General features: G+C 32.7%; 1 protein-coding gene across 2 annotated transcripts in view; it reads left to right on the top strand.

Annotated features, from left to right (window-relative positions):
- The first annotated feature begins 180 nt into the window (after window positions 1-180).
- The window catches only part of LOC139482110 (E3 ubiquitin-protein ligase TRIM71-like), an 88687-nt gene continuing 74923 nt past the window's right edge, over window positions 181-13944 (top strand). Inside the window, exons 1-3 of one of the 2 annotated variants that reach the window (XR_011654773.1) lie at window positions 207-297; window positions 4782-7222; window positions 7599-7834. Coding sequence is in view for 1 of the 2 variants with exons in the window: in XM_071265778.1 (XP_071121879.1) it covers window positions 196-251; window positions 4782-6456 (1731 nt within the window). In the remaining variant the exon portion in view is untranslated. Of the gene's footprint in view, window positions 298-4781; window positions 7835-13944 lie in introns of those variants that run through there. The other variant, XM_071265778.1, reaches the window with a different exon arrangement.

Consider the following 13944-nt stretch of genomic DNA (forward strand, 5'->3'; position numbering starts at 1 on the left):
AGACAAAGTCGCCCCATTTTATGCAACCTCTCCAAATTATCCTTTCTTCTTGTAAATACCTTCTTGGAAACAAGATTACCTCATCAAATATACGTGTAAGATTTAACTAGATAGACTTCAAATTGAAAATAATTAGGGTTTTGTTGACTCATCATAATTTATTGTTGAAAACACATTACTTTTAAATTCCGGAAAATGTACGTTTCCTACGTGTTTGGTTTGTTCCCAATGCACCATCCAAGAAATAGAAAGTAGACTAATTTTAGACATACTAATTTTGTAACTAAATCTATATAGGTACACTGACATATAGTTACACATTATTCTCATGTCTGTATTTTATGTTTGTGTCAAAATGTACATATGAACTGTAAACATCACAGGCTTTTCTCATCACTTGGCGTCCTTCGTCGGTCGTCGTTAACTTTTACAAAAATCTTCTCCTCTGAAACGTACTGGGCCAAATGTAACCAAACTTGGCCACAATCAACATTGGGGGTATCTAGTTTCTAAAATGTGTCCGGTGACCTGGCCAACCAACCAAGATGGCCGCCATTGCTAAAAATAGAACATAGGGGTAAAATGCAGTTTTTGGCTATTAAATAACTCAATAACAAAAGCATTTAGATGAATCTGACAACCTGTTGTTAGGTTGCTGCCCCTGAATTGGTAATTTTAAGGAATTTTTTCTGTTTTTGGCTATTATCTTGAATATTATTATAGATAGAGATAAACTGTAAACAGCAGTAATGTTCAGCAAAGTAAGATTCACAAATAAGTCAACATGACCAAAATGGTCAGTTGACCCCTTTAGGGAGCTACCATTTGATTTTTATGGGGGGGCTAGGATGAAATTTGAAAAAAATAGGCAGGACAGGAGTTTTGAGTAAAAAAAAAAAGGCAGGATGAGACACTTGCAAAAAAAAAAAAAAGTCAGGACGACAATTTAGGTAAAAAAAAGTCAGGATAAACTAAAAAAAAAAGGCAGGACCCAACACAGTGTGTAATAAAAAGGCAGGACAGAGATTACGGCTAAAAAAAAATGCAGGACAAAATTTTTCATCTTAGCCCCCCCATAAAAACAAATGGTAGCTCCCTTAGGAGTTATTGCCCTTTATAGTCAATTTTTAACCATTTTTCATAAATCTTTGTAATCTTTTAGAAAAATCTTCTACTCTGAAACTACTGGGCCAAATTAAACCAAACTTGGCCACAATCATCTTTTGGGTTTCTAGTTTAAAAAATGTGTCCGGTAACTCAGCCAACCAATCAAGATGGCCACTATGGCTAAAAATAGAACATAGGGGTAAAATGCAGTTTTTGGCTTATAACTCAAAAACCAAAGCATTTAGCAGTCAGGGGACTTACTTAAATGAGTGATTTTTAAATCACTTATTTAAGTAGCAAATTAGAAATTTTGTCATAAATTGTGATTTTGTAGTTATACTAAAATTTTAAACACATAGGTTTAGATAATATCTTTTCATTAGTAAAATTGAAAAAAATGAACTTTTTTCTTCTTTTAAGTAGAAAGGTTTATGCCTTTGGTGCAATAATTTAGCTGCAAATTCTATTTTAGTGGATAAAATGCTATAATAATGGCCTTACTTAATGAACTGATACTTTCTTAACAGATTTTTCCCAGCAGTCGGAGTATTTTCCCTGTAAAGTTCAAGGTTTCGTCTTTCAGATTATGTAATAAAATTCTACTGTTCGCGTTAAAAATGTCACTGTTCGGGGGTGTTGAAATTAGTGGGGGTTATAAGAATAATGATACTTAAAGAAGTGATTTTTTTAAGGAAATTGAGGTATGATACTTAAACAAGTGATTTTTATGTCATTATCCTAGATTCAGTACAAGGTCATCACCTGACATGACCTGGTCATCCTAGACAACACAGATGTTGGTTTTGATAAGTTTAGAAACATAATTAGTCCCTGGATCATTAGTATTCTATATTTAAAACTACAATAAAATTAAATCACTTACTCTAGTGATCAATTTGTACTACTTAAATAGTTGATTATTAAGAAAGAAAACTCTAACTTGCAACCTTTATGAACATAATGTTACTTGAATCAGTGATTTAATAATCACTCATTTAAGTAAGTCCCCTGACTGTTTAGAGCAAATCTAATGTGTTGTGAAATTGTTGATCAGGTCAAGATCTATCTGCCCTGGAATTTTCAGATAAGTTGGATAACCGGTTGTTAGGTTGCTGCCCCTGAATTGGTAATTTTAAGGAAATTTTGCTGTTTTTGGCTATTATCTTGAATATTATTATAGATAGAGATATTTATAAACTGTAAACAGCAGTAATGTTCAGCAAAGTAAGATTTACAAAAAAGTCAACAAAATGGTCAATTGACCCCTAAGGAATTATTGCCCTTCATATTCAAAATTTAACAATTTTCATAAAATTTGTAGAATTCCACTAACATTTTCCGCTGATACTACTGGGCCAAGTTCATTATAGATCGTGATAATTGTAAGCAGCAAGAATGTTTAGTAAAGTAAGATGTACAAACACATCACAATCACCAAAACACAATTTTGTCATGAATCCATCTGCTTCCTTTGTTTAATAATCACATAGACCAAGGTGAGCGACACAGGCTCTTTAGAGCCTCTAGTTTCTGGGACGCCTTAATTAGGAAGTAATTTAAATAGCCTTGCCAGACATCATTATTATTTGGACTACCAGTCAAACCTGTGCATCTTGAAAAGTTTAAAGTACGGATGAACCTAGATAAAGAAAACTTAAATCAGGGCCGTAACTAGGGTTCGAATTCAGGGGAGGCATGGGTTTGGGGGCCACCGATTGAGGCCCCCATAATAGGGGGTTGGGGGGCACAGCCCCCCGCCGATTTTTTTCTCTCAGTCATTGGCTAAAAAAGACCCGTCTCCCTTAGATTTCCTTACTTTAAAATATCAGTATTGCTTGAACCTGGAAGCAACTTTTATGCAAAAACAAGCTGAGATTGCTGTTCTGGGTGAGCCAAGGCTCCGTCTTGAAGGCCGTACTTTGACCTATAATTGTTAACATTAAATACATTGTGACCGCGGATTTTTTTCTCAAATGATATGGCTAAAAATTACCCGTTTTCCTTCGATTTCTTTACTTTAAGAAAGATCAGTTTTGCTGGATCCTTGGAGCAATTTTCATGCAAACAATTATTATCTGTATTTAAAGATATTTTTTTAGAACCTGGTAAGTTCAAAAAAACATATAAAGCAAGATTATAGAACGCAAGATATTTTTTTTTATCGAGGATCTTGAATTTCAATCTTGAAAGCTGAACAGACATATATAACTGCAACCAGGGACTTTCTATATTAGTCTAGTATATACTTAGTATAGAAAGTCCCTGCTACAACGAATGGGAGTGTTTACCTACTAAGGCATTGACCATAATGTTCTCGTACGATCGGGAGACTTAAAAAAAAAGATCCAACAGCTATTTCAGCCTGTAACGAATTTCCGATATCTTAAAAGATTCACAATACAAAATGAACTCCCTCTGCTTAATTGAGCCCCCAAATAAATGTGAACAGTTTTTATTCAAAATTATCGAAAGCAACGTTTCATATGTGTTCTCGTACGAATACTGACCCCTCAATACTGAATAACAGATGGACAGCCACACGAAAAAAAAACCCAAAAAAAACAAATACTAAAACAGTTCACTTTCGATAAAAAATCCGAAAAATGACAGACATATCACGTATCATGATAACACTGTTAAAACTTGTGTTGTTTATAATATAAACTAAAGTTCTCCGTGTACATATTGTCAATATTTTATTTTATTACTTCCAAAAAAAGTTTTGCCTGAAGAAAATTCAGGGGAGGCAGTTGCCTCCCCTGCCTCATAGGTAGTTACGGCCCTGTAAATGCATTTTAAGTTTCTGAATATTGAAAACTTTAGTACATGTATATTTTTTAAAATACTAAGGCTTTTCTACCTCAGGCATACATTTTTAGATTACCTTAGCTGTATTTGGCAACACTTTTAGAAATTTTGGATCTCAATGCTCTTCAAATTCGTACTTCATTTGGCTTTTTTTAAAACTTTTTTGGATTCAAGCGTCACTGATGAGTCTTTTGTAGACGAAACGAGCGTCTGGCGTATATATAAAATTTAGTTCTGGTATCTATGATGAGTTTATTTACAACCACTGGGTCGACATGACCAATGTGAGGAAGTCAGATCAGGATATCAACTAGGCTAATGACTGTCAAATATACCATGGGAAATCCTTGAATTCCTTAATATTATGAAGTAGTCTTCTGACTATATCTTTGTAATAGTAAACCCAAGAATATGTAGTTCTGAGAACTGATGTTATACCAAATTTATAACAATACTGTTTTACGTAATTTTGACGTAATAAGAGGAAATGTCTGATGCAACAAACATTGACAAAGAGTATCTATTATAGTGAATGTTGTATGACATCAAAAGTTCAAGTGTGGCATATACATGATATATATTCTTGGGTTAGGTGTTACAGATTCCCTAATACATTAAAACAGAGATAATGACTCAATCTTCTCACAATGAAATAACCACAAATTAACTTTTTAGGGAGAATACTTCTATTAATATCAGCTCTTATACCATGTTTATATATATATATACATAAATATTAAACTCCTTAGCATGATGTTTTAAATATAATATGTCACTTTATTAGTGAAGAACTGAATTGCAATCAGTTAAAAAGTTAATCAGACCACTGTTACGCCTTTAGTAATTGTAGATTTCTTATATTTCAGGATGGCATCATCATTTGATAAATTATGTGGTCCTTGTGAAGCAAGACATACAACAGAAAAAGCAGCCGTCTGGTGTATTGATTGTGATGATGGACTATGTCTCCCTTGCTTGGAACACCATAAAGTCAGCAAAGCTAGCAATAAACACCAGACCATACCAGTTAGTAAGTACGCAGAAGTGGAATCAGTTTCAGCATTGATAAAGCTTGATTGCGAAGAACATAATCAAAAGTTAACTTTTTTTTGTCAAGATCACTTTTCCAATGCCTGTGCTTTATGTATACCAGAAAAACATAAACAATGTACAAGTATAAAACCCATCGAACAACTTGCTCATAATGCAAAAACGTCAACAGAGCTGTTTGACTTAGAGAAAGGACTTAAGGAGCTTTCTAATTCCCTTGCTGAACTTAATACTGACCGACAGCGAAATATTGAAGAGATAAGAGACCAAAGAAAAAACATTTTGGCGGAAATTAAATCTTTAAGAAAACAGATAGATACGTATCTAGATGTGTTGGAATCTGATTTGTTAAAGCAGTTGGAAAGTTTGAGCGACCAAAATATATCCGAAATAGACAAGTTACTTTCAAAGTTAAAGGACAAAGAGACACAAATTAAAAGTCTCGGAGAGTCAATTCATCAAATCAAAGAAACATTATCTGATGTTCAAGTCTTTTTAGCAACAAAGAGTGTTGGTGAAAAGTTGCACGAAGAACAAGAATGGATTTCAGCCCTATGTGACCAGGACGTAGCTAAAGAGTCAATTCTAGAATTATCTACTGATTCACAACTCACACATTTGTTATCTGACTTAAAACATTTTGGCGTGATAAAAGTTGTCCGTAAGACATGTCAGATTAAAGTTGGAGCCTGGGAGCAACAAAGAGCACAGCTTAATGTACCAATGCCTGCTGCAGCGAGAGATATTGACGATACAAAACTAGAACTGCTTAACACGATAAAGTTTGACAATGATTTGTTGATTCAAGATTGTGCTGTTGTCAATGATGGAAGAATGATTTTTACCGTTGGAAATACTGGAAACATAGTGGTGTATTCAGGTGAAGGGCAGTTATTAAAGTTATTAGAAGTTGGCGTGTCTCCCTTTGGACTGGCTGTAATCAGTACCAATACTTTAGCTGCAACATGTCTTTTCGACAAAACAATAAATATTGTGAATATTGATGATGGTGTTGTGAAGCAGAAGATAAAAGTCGGGAAACCTTGCCTTGGTTTGTCTTACCACAATACAAAACTGTATGTTATAGTCAAAGGGACAGGAATAGTTGAGTTTGATTTAGGTGGAAATCTCATTAGAACAATATCAGTAGATGTTGCAAGTGATGATTGTTACTTAACTTCGTATAAAGACAGATTTTGTTACACATGTTATAAGCAATTCATAGCATGCTGTGATAGTAATGGTAGGGAAATCTGGAGACAAGGCATTGCTGATTCTGGTGTAGCAGCAGACAATTATGGAAATTATTTTGCAGCACATTACCGGGAACATACATTGAATATAATATCTTCCGATGGTAAAAAAACAAAACAACTTCTGACAAGCAATGAGGGTCTCAATCATCCTCAAGGAATCTTTTTCGACAGCAACAACAACAAATTACTTGTAGCTAATCGATACAAGAAGGCAATGCTTTATCGCATCATTTGAACTGTTGAAATTATTTAAATGTTCATAACATATGTAAAATTGTAAAAGTCTCCACTTCATACTGTATCACTTACTTATTCAAGGTTTTCCCCATTGACATAAGGAAATGTCAATTACTGGCTCGTCAGTAATGCTCCAATACAGATTTTTTGAGAAAATACAAAACCTAGTACAAAATGTACAAAAAATTAACATGTTTACGTGCTAAGACAACAACTGAGTCCATACCATAGATGTTAGCCCCTATGGTTTTCTATTCCATTTGTTGTCATGCATCATTGCTAAAAGTAATTTATGAAGAAAACATTCATCATTCATGTTATTTTTCAACTTTTTATGCCCCACTGAGGGGCATTATGTTTTTGGGTCTGTGCAGCAGTCCATTCATCCATCTGTCTTGCTTCAGTTTAAAGTTTTTTGTCAAGGTAATTTTTGAAAAGTTGAAATCCAATCAACTTGTAACTTAGTACACTGGTTTTCCCATTGGAGTTACAGACTTGTATTTCTATGTGTTTAGATAGTACTGCATGCTCATTTCGTCATTCAATTGTTTATGTATTATAGTTTAACTTCAGGTTACACATTTATGTGTCTGAGCTTTATCAAGAAATCTTGAATCTTGGGACTATTATACTAGTATAATTATATTACTAATTTACTAGTATAATAGTCCCAGATTACATTAAGTGCTTTTAAATAATTTTCACCTGTTTTCACATTACAAAGTATATGGTTAATTAGTATCAATCACATAACATCTTTAACCGTTGACCGTTTGGTTGACCGTTACGGAATAACCGTTTTCACAAATGATATCGGATATGTTCCTTACGTCGTAACTACAATCCCCTTCCCTTTCATGAATATGACCTACCGAATTAGACTATTTACCGGATTTGTAATCACATAAGCAACACGACGTGTCCACATGTGGAGCAGGATCTGCTTACCCTTCCAGAGCACCTGAGATCACCCCTAGTTTTTGGTGGGGTTCGTTTTGTTTATTCTTTAGTTTTCTATGTTTTGTCGTGTGTACTATTGTTTTTCTGTTTGTCTTTTTCATTTTTAGCCATGGCGTTGTCAGTTTGTTTTAGATTTATGAGTTTGACTGTCCCTTTGGTATCTTTCGTCCCTCTTTTAAGAAAAGAATTTTATGATAGTATTTCAGTAGGTTATAAAATTTTTAAAAAGTTAAGCACAAGTGCCAAATTTAATTGGCTTTTTATTCAAGAAAACCTAGAGGTATTGAAAAATATTGCTATTTATATTAACAAATGTTTTGAACTGAGAAAACTATCAATATAGTATAGATATTGTTTTATTAAAGATGTTGAGAATATTTGCCTGTTAATAATAAATATATTGTTATGTCTTTTTAGCTCACCTGGCCCGAAGGGCCAAGTGAGCTTTTCTCATCACTTGGCGTCCGGCGTCCATCGTCGTCGTCCGTCGTCGTCCGTCGTCGTTAACTTTTACAAAAATCTTCTCCTCTGAAACTACTGGGCCAAATCAAACCAAACTTGGCCACAATCATCATTGGGGTATCTAGTTTAAAAAATGTGTGGCGTGACCCGGTCAACCGACCAAGATGGCCGCCACGGCTAAAAATAGAACATAGGGGTAAAATGCAGTTTTTGGCTTATAACTCAAAAACCAAAGCATTTAGAGCAAATCTGACATGGGGTAAAAATGTTTATCAGGTCAAGATCTATCTCCCCTGAAATTTTCAATCGGTTGTTGGGTTGCTGCCCCTGAATTGGTAATTTTGAGGAAATTTTGCTGTTTTTGGTTATTATCTTGAATATTATTATAGATAGAGATAAACTGTAAACAGCAAAAATGTTCAGCAAAGTAAGATCTACAAATAAAAATAAGTCAACATGACCAAAATGGTCAGTTGACCCGTTTAGGAGTTATTGCCCTTTATAGTCAATTTTTAACCATTTTTCGTTAATTTTAAGTAATCTTTTACAAAAATCTTCTCCTCTGAAACTACTGGGCCAAATTAATCCAAACTTTTTTTTTTTTTTTTTGAAGTTTTTTTTTTTTTAAATTTATCATATTTTATTGAAATCTGTACATTTGTTAGTTTAAAACATCAAGTACCGGTACCTTTTCCCGGTGTCATATGGTATTTTGAACCCCATGGTAAATTGACCCCGGGGTCAAAATACCGCTATGGTAAATTGAACCCCCCCATGGTAAATTGAACCCCCCCTGTATGGAAAATTGAACCCCCATGGTAAATTGAACCCCCCTGTTTTTTTCATCCTAGATGATTATTAGAACATTTTACATTATTCTAAAGCTTATCATAGATTAAAATATCATTCATACAAGAAGGGGAGGTACATTTTCCATGCTTAATTAAAAGAAATATCTTTGCTTGGTATAAGTGCTCTGAAGTCTTTACCAACAAAATGTCATTCAAAATACTTATTGACACATTATAACTAGACCATATGTAGCTTGAATGCTTTAATTATTTGTAATTATAACATATGTATATATAAATATAAGGGTAGTTTTGATTTTCCATGGTAAAAAAGGGGGAGGGGGTCAAAATACCATGGCAAAGTAAAATTTTCAAAATGTCTTTTCCAGCAATTTAAATACATACAAACTACTTATTGGTGAATTGTAACTACATAAAAGAGTTAGAATTGCCAGATTTTTGGAAATTAAAGGTCTAGAGTAGAGGTTTAATATACCACAGGGGGGTCAAAATATCATGGAAAAGTAAAATTTTCAAAATATCTTTTCCAGCAAGTTTAATAAATACAAACTACTTAGTGTTGTATTCTAACTTCATAAAAGAGTTAAAATTGCCAGAATTTCTGAAATTAAAGGCCTAGAGAAGGGGGTTCAATATACCGCAGGGGGGTCAAAATACCATGGCAAAGTAAAATTTTCAAAATATCTTTTCCAGCAAGTTTAATACATACAAACTACTGATTGGTGTATTTTAACTACATAAAAGAGTTTAGAATTGCCAGAATTTTGAAATTAAAGGCCTAGAGTAGGGGGCTCAATATACTGCAGGAGAGTCATAATACCATTGCAAAGTAAATTTTTCAAAATATTTTTTCCAGCAAGTTTAATACATACAAACTACTGATTGGTGTATTTTAACTACATAAAAGAGTTTAGAATTGCCAGAATTTTGAAATTAAAGGCCTAGAGTAGGGGGTTCAATATACTGCAGGAGAGTCATAATACCATGGCAAAGTAAATTTTTCAAAATATTTTTTCCAGCAAGTTTAATACATACAAACTACTTATTGGTGTATTCTTACTACATAAAAGAGTTAAAATTGCCAAATTTTTTGAATTAAAGGTCTAGAGAAGGGGGTTCAATATACCGCAGGGGGGTCAAAATACCATGGCAAAGAAAAATTTTCAAAATAACTTTTCCAGCAAGTTTGATACATACAAACTACTTATTGGTGTATTCTAACTACATAAAAGAGTTAGAATTTCCAGATTTTTTTTAATCAAAGGTCTAGAGTAGAGGGTTCAATATACCGCAGGGGGGGTCAAAATACCATGGCAAAGTAAAATTTTCAAAATATCTTTTCCAGCAAGTTAAATACATACAAACTACTTATTTGTGTATTCTAACTACATAAAAGAGTTAGAATTGCCAGATTTTTAGAAATTAAAGGTCTAGAGTAGGGGGTTCAATATACCACATGGGAGGGGGGGGGGGTCAAAATATCATGGAAAAGTAAAATTTTCAAAATTTCTTTTCCAGCAAGTTTAGTACATACAAACTAATTATTGGTGTATTCTAAATACATAAAAAAGTTAAATTTGCCAGATTTGTTTAAATTAAAGGTCTAGAGTAGGGGTTCAATATACCGTAGGGGGTCAAAATACCATGGCAAAGTAAAATTTTCAAAATATCTTTTCCAGTAAGTTTGATAAATACAAACTACTTATTGTTGTATTCTAACTTCATAAAAGAGTTAAAATTGACAGAATTTCTGAAATTAAAGGCCTAGAGAACGGGGGTTCAATATACCGCAGGGGGGTCAAAATACCATGGCAAAGTAAAATTTTCAAAATATCTTTTCCAGCAAGTTAAATACATACAAACTTTTTATTGGTGTATTCTTACTACATAAAAGAGTTCAAATTGCCAGAATTTCTAAAATTAAAGGCCTAGAGTAGGGGTTCAATATACCGCAGGGGGGTCAAAATACCAAGGCAAAGTAAAATTTTCAAAATAACTTTTCCAGCAAGTTTAGTACATACAAACTACTTATTTGTGACTTTGAAATACATAAAAGAGTTAGATTTGCCAGATTTGTTTAAATTAAAGGTCTAGAGTAGGGGTTCAATATACCGCAGGGGGGTCAAAATACCATGGCAAAGTAAAATTTTCAAAATATCTTTTCCAGCAAGTTTAATACATACAAACTACTGATTGGTGTATTTTAACTACATAAAAGAGTTTAGAATTGCCAGAATTTTGAAATTAAAGGCCTAGAGTAGGGGGTTCAATATACTGCAGGAGAGTCATAATACCATGGCAAAGTAAATTTTTCAAAATATTTTTTCCAGCAAGTTTAATACATACAAACTATATTGTAGGCGGTTAGATATAGAATATGGAATAATGATTAATGAACCGGTGTCATATGGTATTTTGAACCCCATGGTAAATTGACCCCGGGGTCAAAATACCGCTATGGTAAATTGAACCCCCCCCCATGGTAAATTGAACCCCCCCCCTGTATGGAAAATTGAACCCCCATGGTAAATTGAACCCCCCTGTTTTTTTCATCCTAGATGATTATTAGAACATTTTACATTATTCTAAAGCTTATCATAGATTAAAATATCATTCATACAAGAAGGGGAGGTACATTTTCCATGCTTAATTAAAAGAAATATCTTTGCTTGGTATAAGTGCTCTGAAGTCTTTACCAACAAAATGTCATTCAAAATACTTATTGACACATTATAACTAGACCATATGTAGCTTGAATGCTTTAATTATTTGTAATTATAACATATGTATATATAAATATAAGGGTAGTTTTGATTTTCCATGGTAAAAAAGGGGGAGGGGGTCAAAATACCATGGCAAAGTAAAATTTTCAAAATGTCTTTTCCAGCAATTTAAATACATACAAACTACTTATTGGTGAATTGTAACTACATAAAAGAGTTAGAATTGCCAGATTTTTGGAAATTAAAGGTCTAGAGTAGAGGTTTAATATACCACAGGGGGGTCAAAATATCATGGAAAAGTAAAATTTTCAAAATATCTTTTCCAGCAAGTTTAATAAATACAAACTACTTAGTGTTGTATTCTAACTTCATAAAAGAGTTAAAATTGCCAGAATTTCTGAAATTAAAGGCCTAGAGAAGGGGGTTCAATATACCGCAGGGGGGTCAAAATACCATGGCAAAGTAAAATTTTCAAAATATCTTTTCCAGCAAGTTTAATACATACAAACTACTTATTGGTGTATTCCAACTACACCAAAGAGTTAAAATTGCCCAATTTTTTTGAATTAAAGGTCTAGACAGTCAGGGGAATTACTTAAACAAGTAACATTTAAAATAACCTATACAAGTAATGTTGAAACGAGGCTATTTTAGATGTTACTTATATAAGTAACTTTTCTAAATATTATTTTTATAGGTGTCCAACTATACAGATTTTACTAGCTTTAACAAATTTTCACGGTCATCTGGTTATTTTTCCCATGAAATATAAAACTAATCTTTCTGAAACACTAATTGTCTTTCTGACGCACGTATGTTTTATATCGATGCTTTTGGGTTAAAGATTGGTCTTTTGGAACTTTTAAAAAATCATTTTCCTCAAAAATCTAGCAGGTAGACAGATATAAATAGATAGAAACTTGTGAATTAATTAAGACTTGAAGTTTTTTTTAATTTGTAACCCAAAACAATTACATATATATGTTCCTTAAATAAGTGTTATTATTAATTCTTTCAAAGATGAATAAAATATCTTATTCAAGTAATATTTTTGTCATTCTTTTTAAAGTAACCCTTTATCTCTATACTCTTCTAAAATCTAATGAATTCTTCATTTTATGATATAAAATGATGTAAAAATTCATGAGAACTACATTTAGTCCATGCTTTTATTGAAATTCAAAATAACTCTATTGAGTATTTTTTTTTTTTTTTTTAAACAAAAATTACCTAAATAAGTAACTAAAAAAAATTACTTGTTTAAGTAATGCCCCTGACTGCTAGAGAAGGGGGTTCAATATACCGCAAGGGGGTCAAAATACCATGGCAAAGTAAAATTTTCAAAATATCTTTTCCAGCAAGTTAAATACGTACAAACTACATATTTGTGTATTCTAACTACATAAAAGAGTTTGAATTGCCAGAATTTCTAAAATTAAAGGCCTAGAGTAGGGGTTCAATATACCGCAGGGGGGTCAAAATACCATGGCAAAGTACTTATTGGTGTATTCATACAACATAAAAGAGTTAGAATTGCCAGAATTTTTTGAATTAAAGGTCTATATTAAGGGTTCCATATACCGCAGGAGAGTCAAAATACCATGGCAAAGTAAATTTTTCAAAATATCTTTTCCAGCATGTTTAGTACATACAAACTACTTATTGGAGTTTATTACTATATTAAGGAGTAAGAAGGCTTGAATTTTTGCAATTCAAGGTATAGAAGGGGTATATTGAACGCCTTACTATAGACCTTGAATTTCGAAAGTTCAAGCTATTCTAACTCCTTAACATAGTTATAATACTCTAATGAGTAGTTAGTATGTATTTAATATACTTGAAAAGATATATTTTGAAAATTTTACTTAGCCATGGTATTTTGACCCCCCTGGGGTATATTGAATCCCCTACTATAGACCTTGAATTTCAAAAGTTCAAGCTATTCTAACTCCTTAACATAGTTATAATACTCCAATGAGTAGTTTGTATGTATTTAATATACTGGAAAAGATATTTAGAAAATTTTACTTAGCCATGGTATTTTGACCCCCCTGCGGTATATTGAACCCCCTACTATAGACCTTGAATTTCAAAAGTTCTAGCTATTTCAACTCCTTAACATAGTTATAATACTCCAATAAGTAGTTTGTATGTATTTAATATACTGGAAAAGATATTTAGAAAATTTTACTTAGCCATGGTATTTTGACCCCCCTGCGGTATATTGAACCCCCTACTATAGACCTTGAATTTCAAAAGTTCTAGCTATTTCAACTCCTTAACATAGTTATAATACTCCAATAAGTAGTTTGTATGTATTTAATATACTGGAAAAGATATTTAGAAAATTTTACTTAGCCATGGTATTTTGACCCCCCTGCGGTATATTGAACCCCCTACTATAGACCTTAAATTTCAAAAGTTCAAGCTATTCTAACTCCTTAACATAGTTATAATACTCCAATAAGTAGTTTGTATGTATTTAATATACTGCAAAAGATATTTTGAAAATTTTACTTAGCCATGGTA

This window comes from Mytilus edulis, chromosome 7, assembly GCF_963676685.1.
Source record: "Mytilus edulis chromosome 7, xbMytEdul2.2, whole genome shotgun sequence".
Lineage (NCBI taxonomy): Eukaryota > Metazoa > Mollusca > Bivalvia > Mytilida > Mytilidae > Mytilus > Mytilus edulis.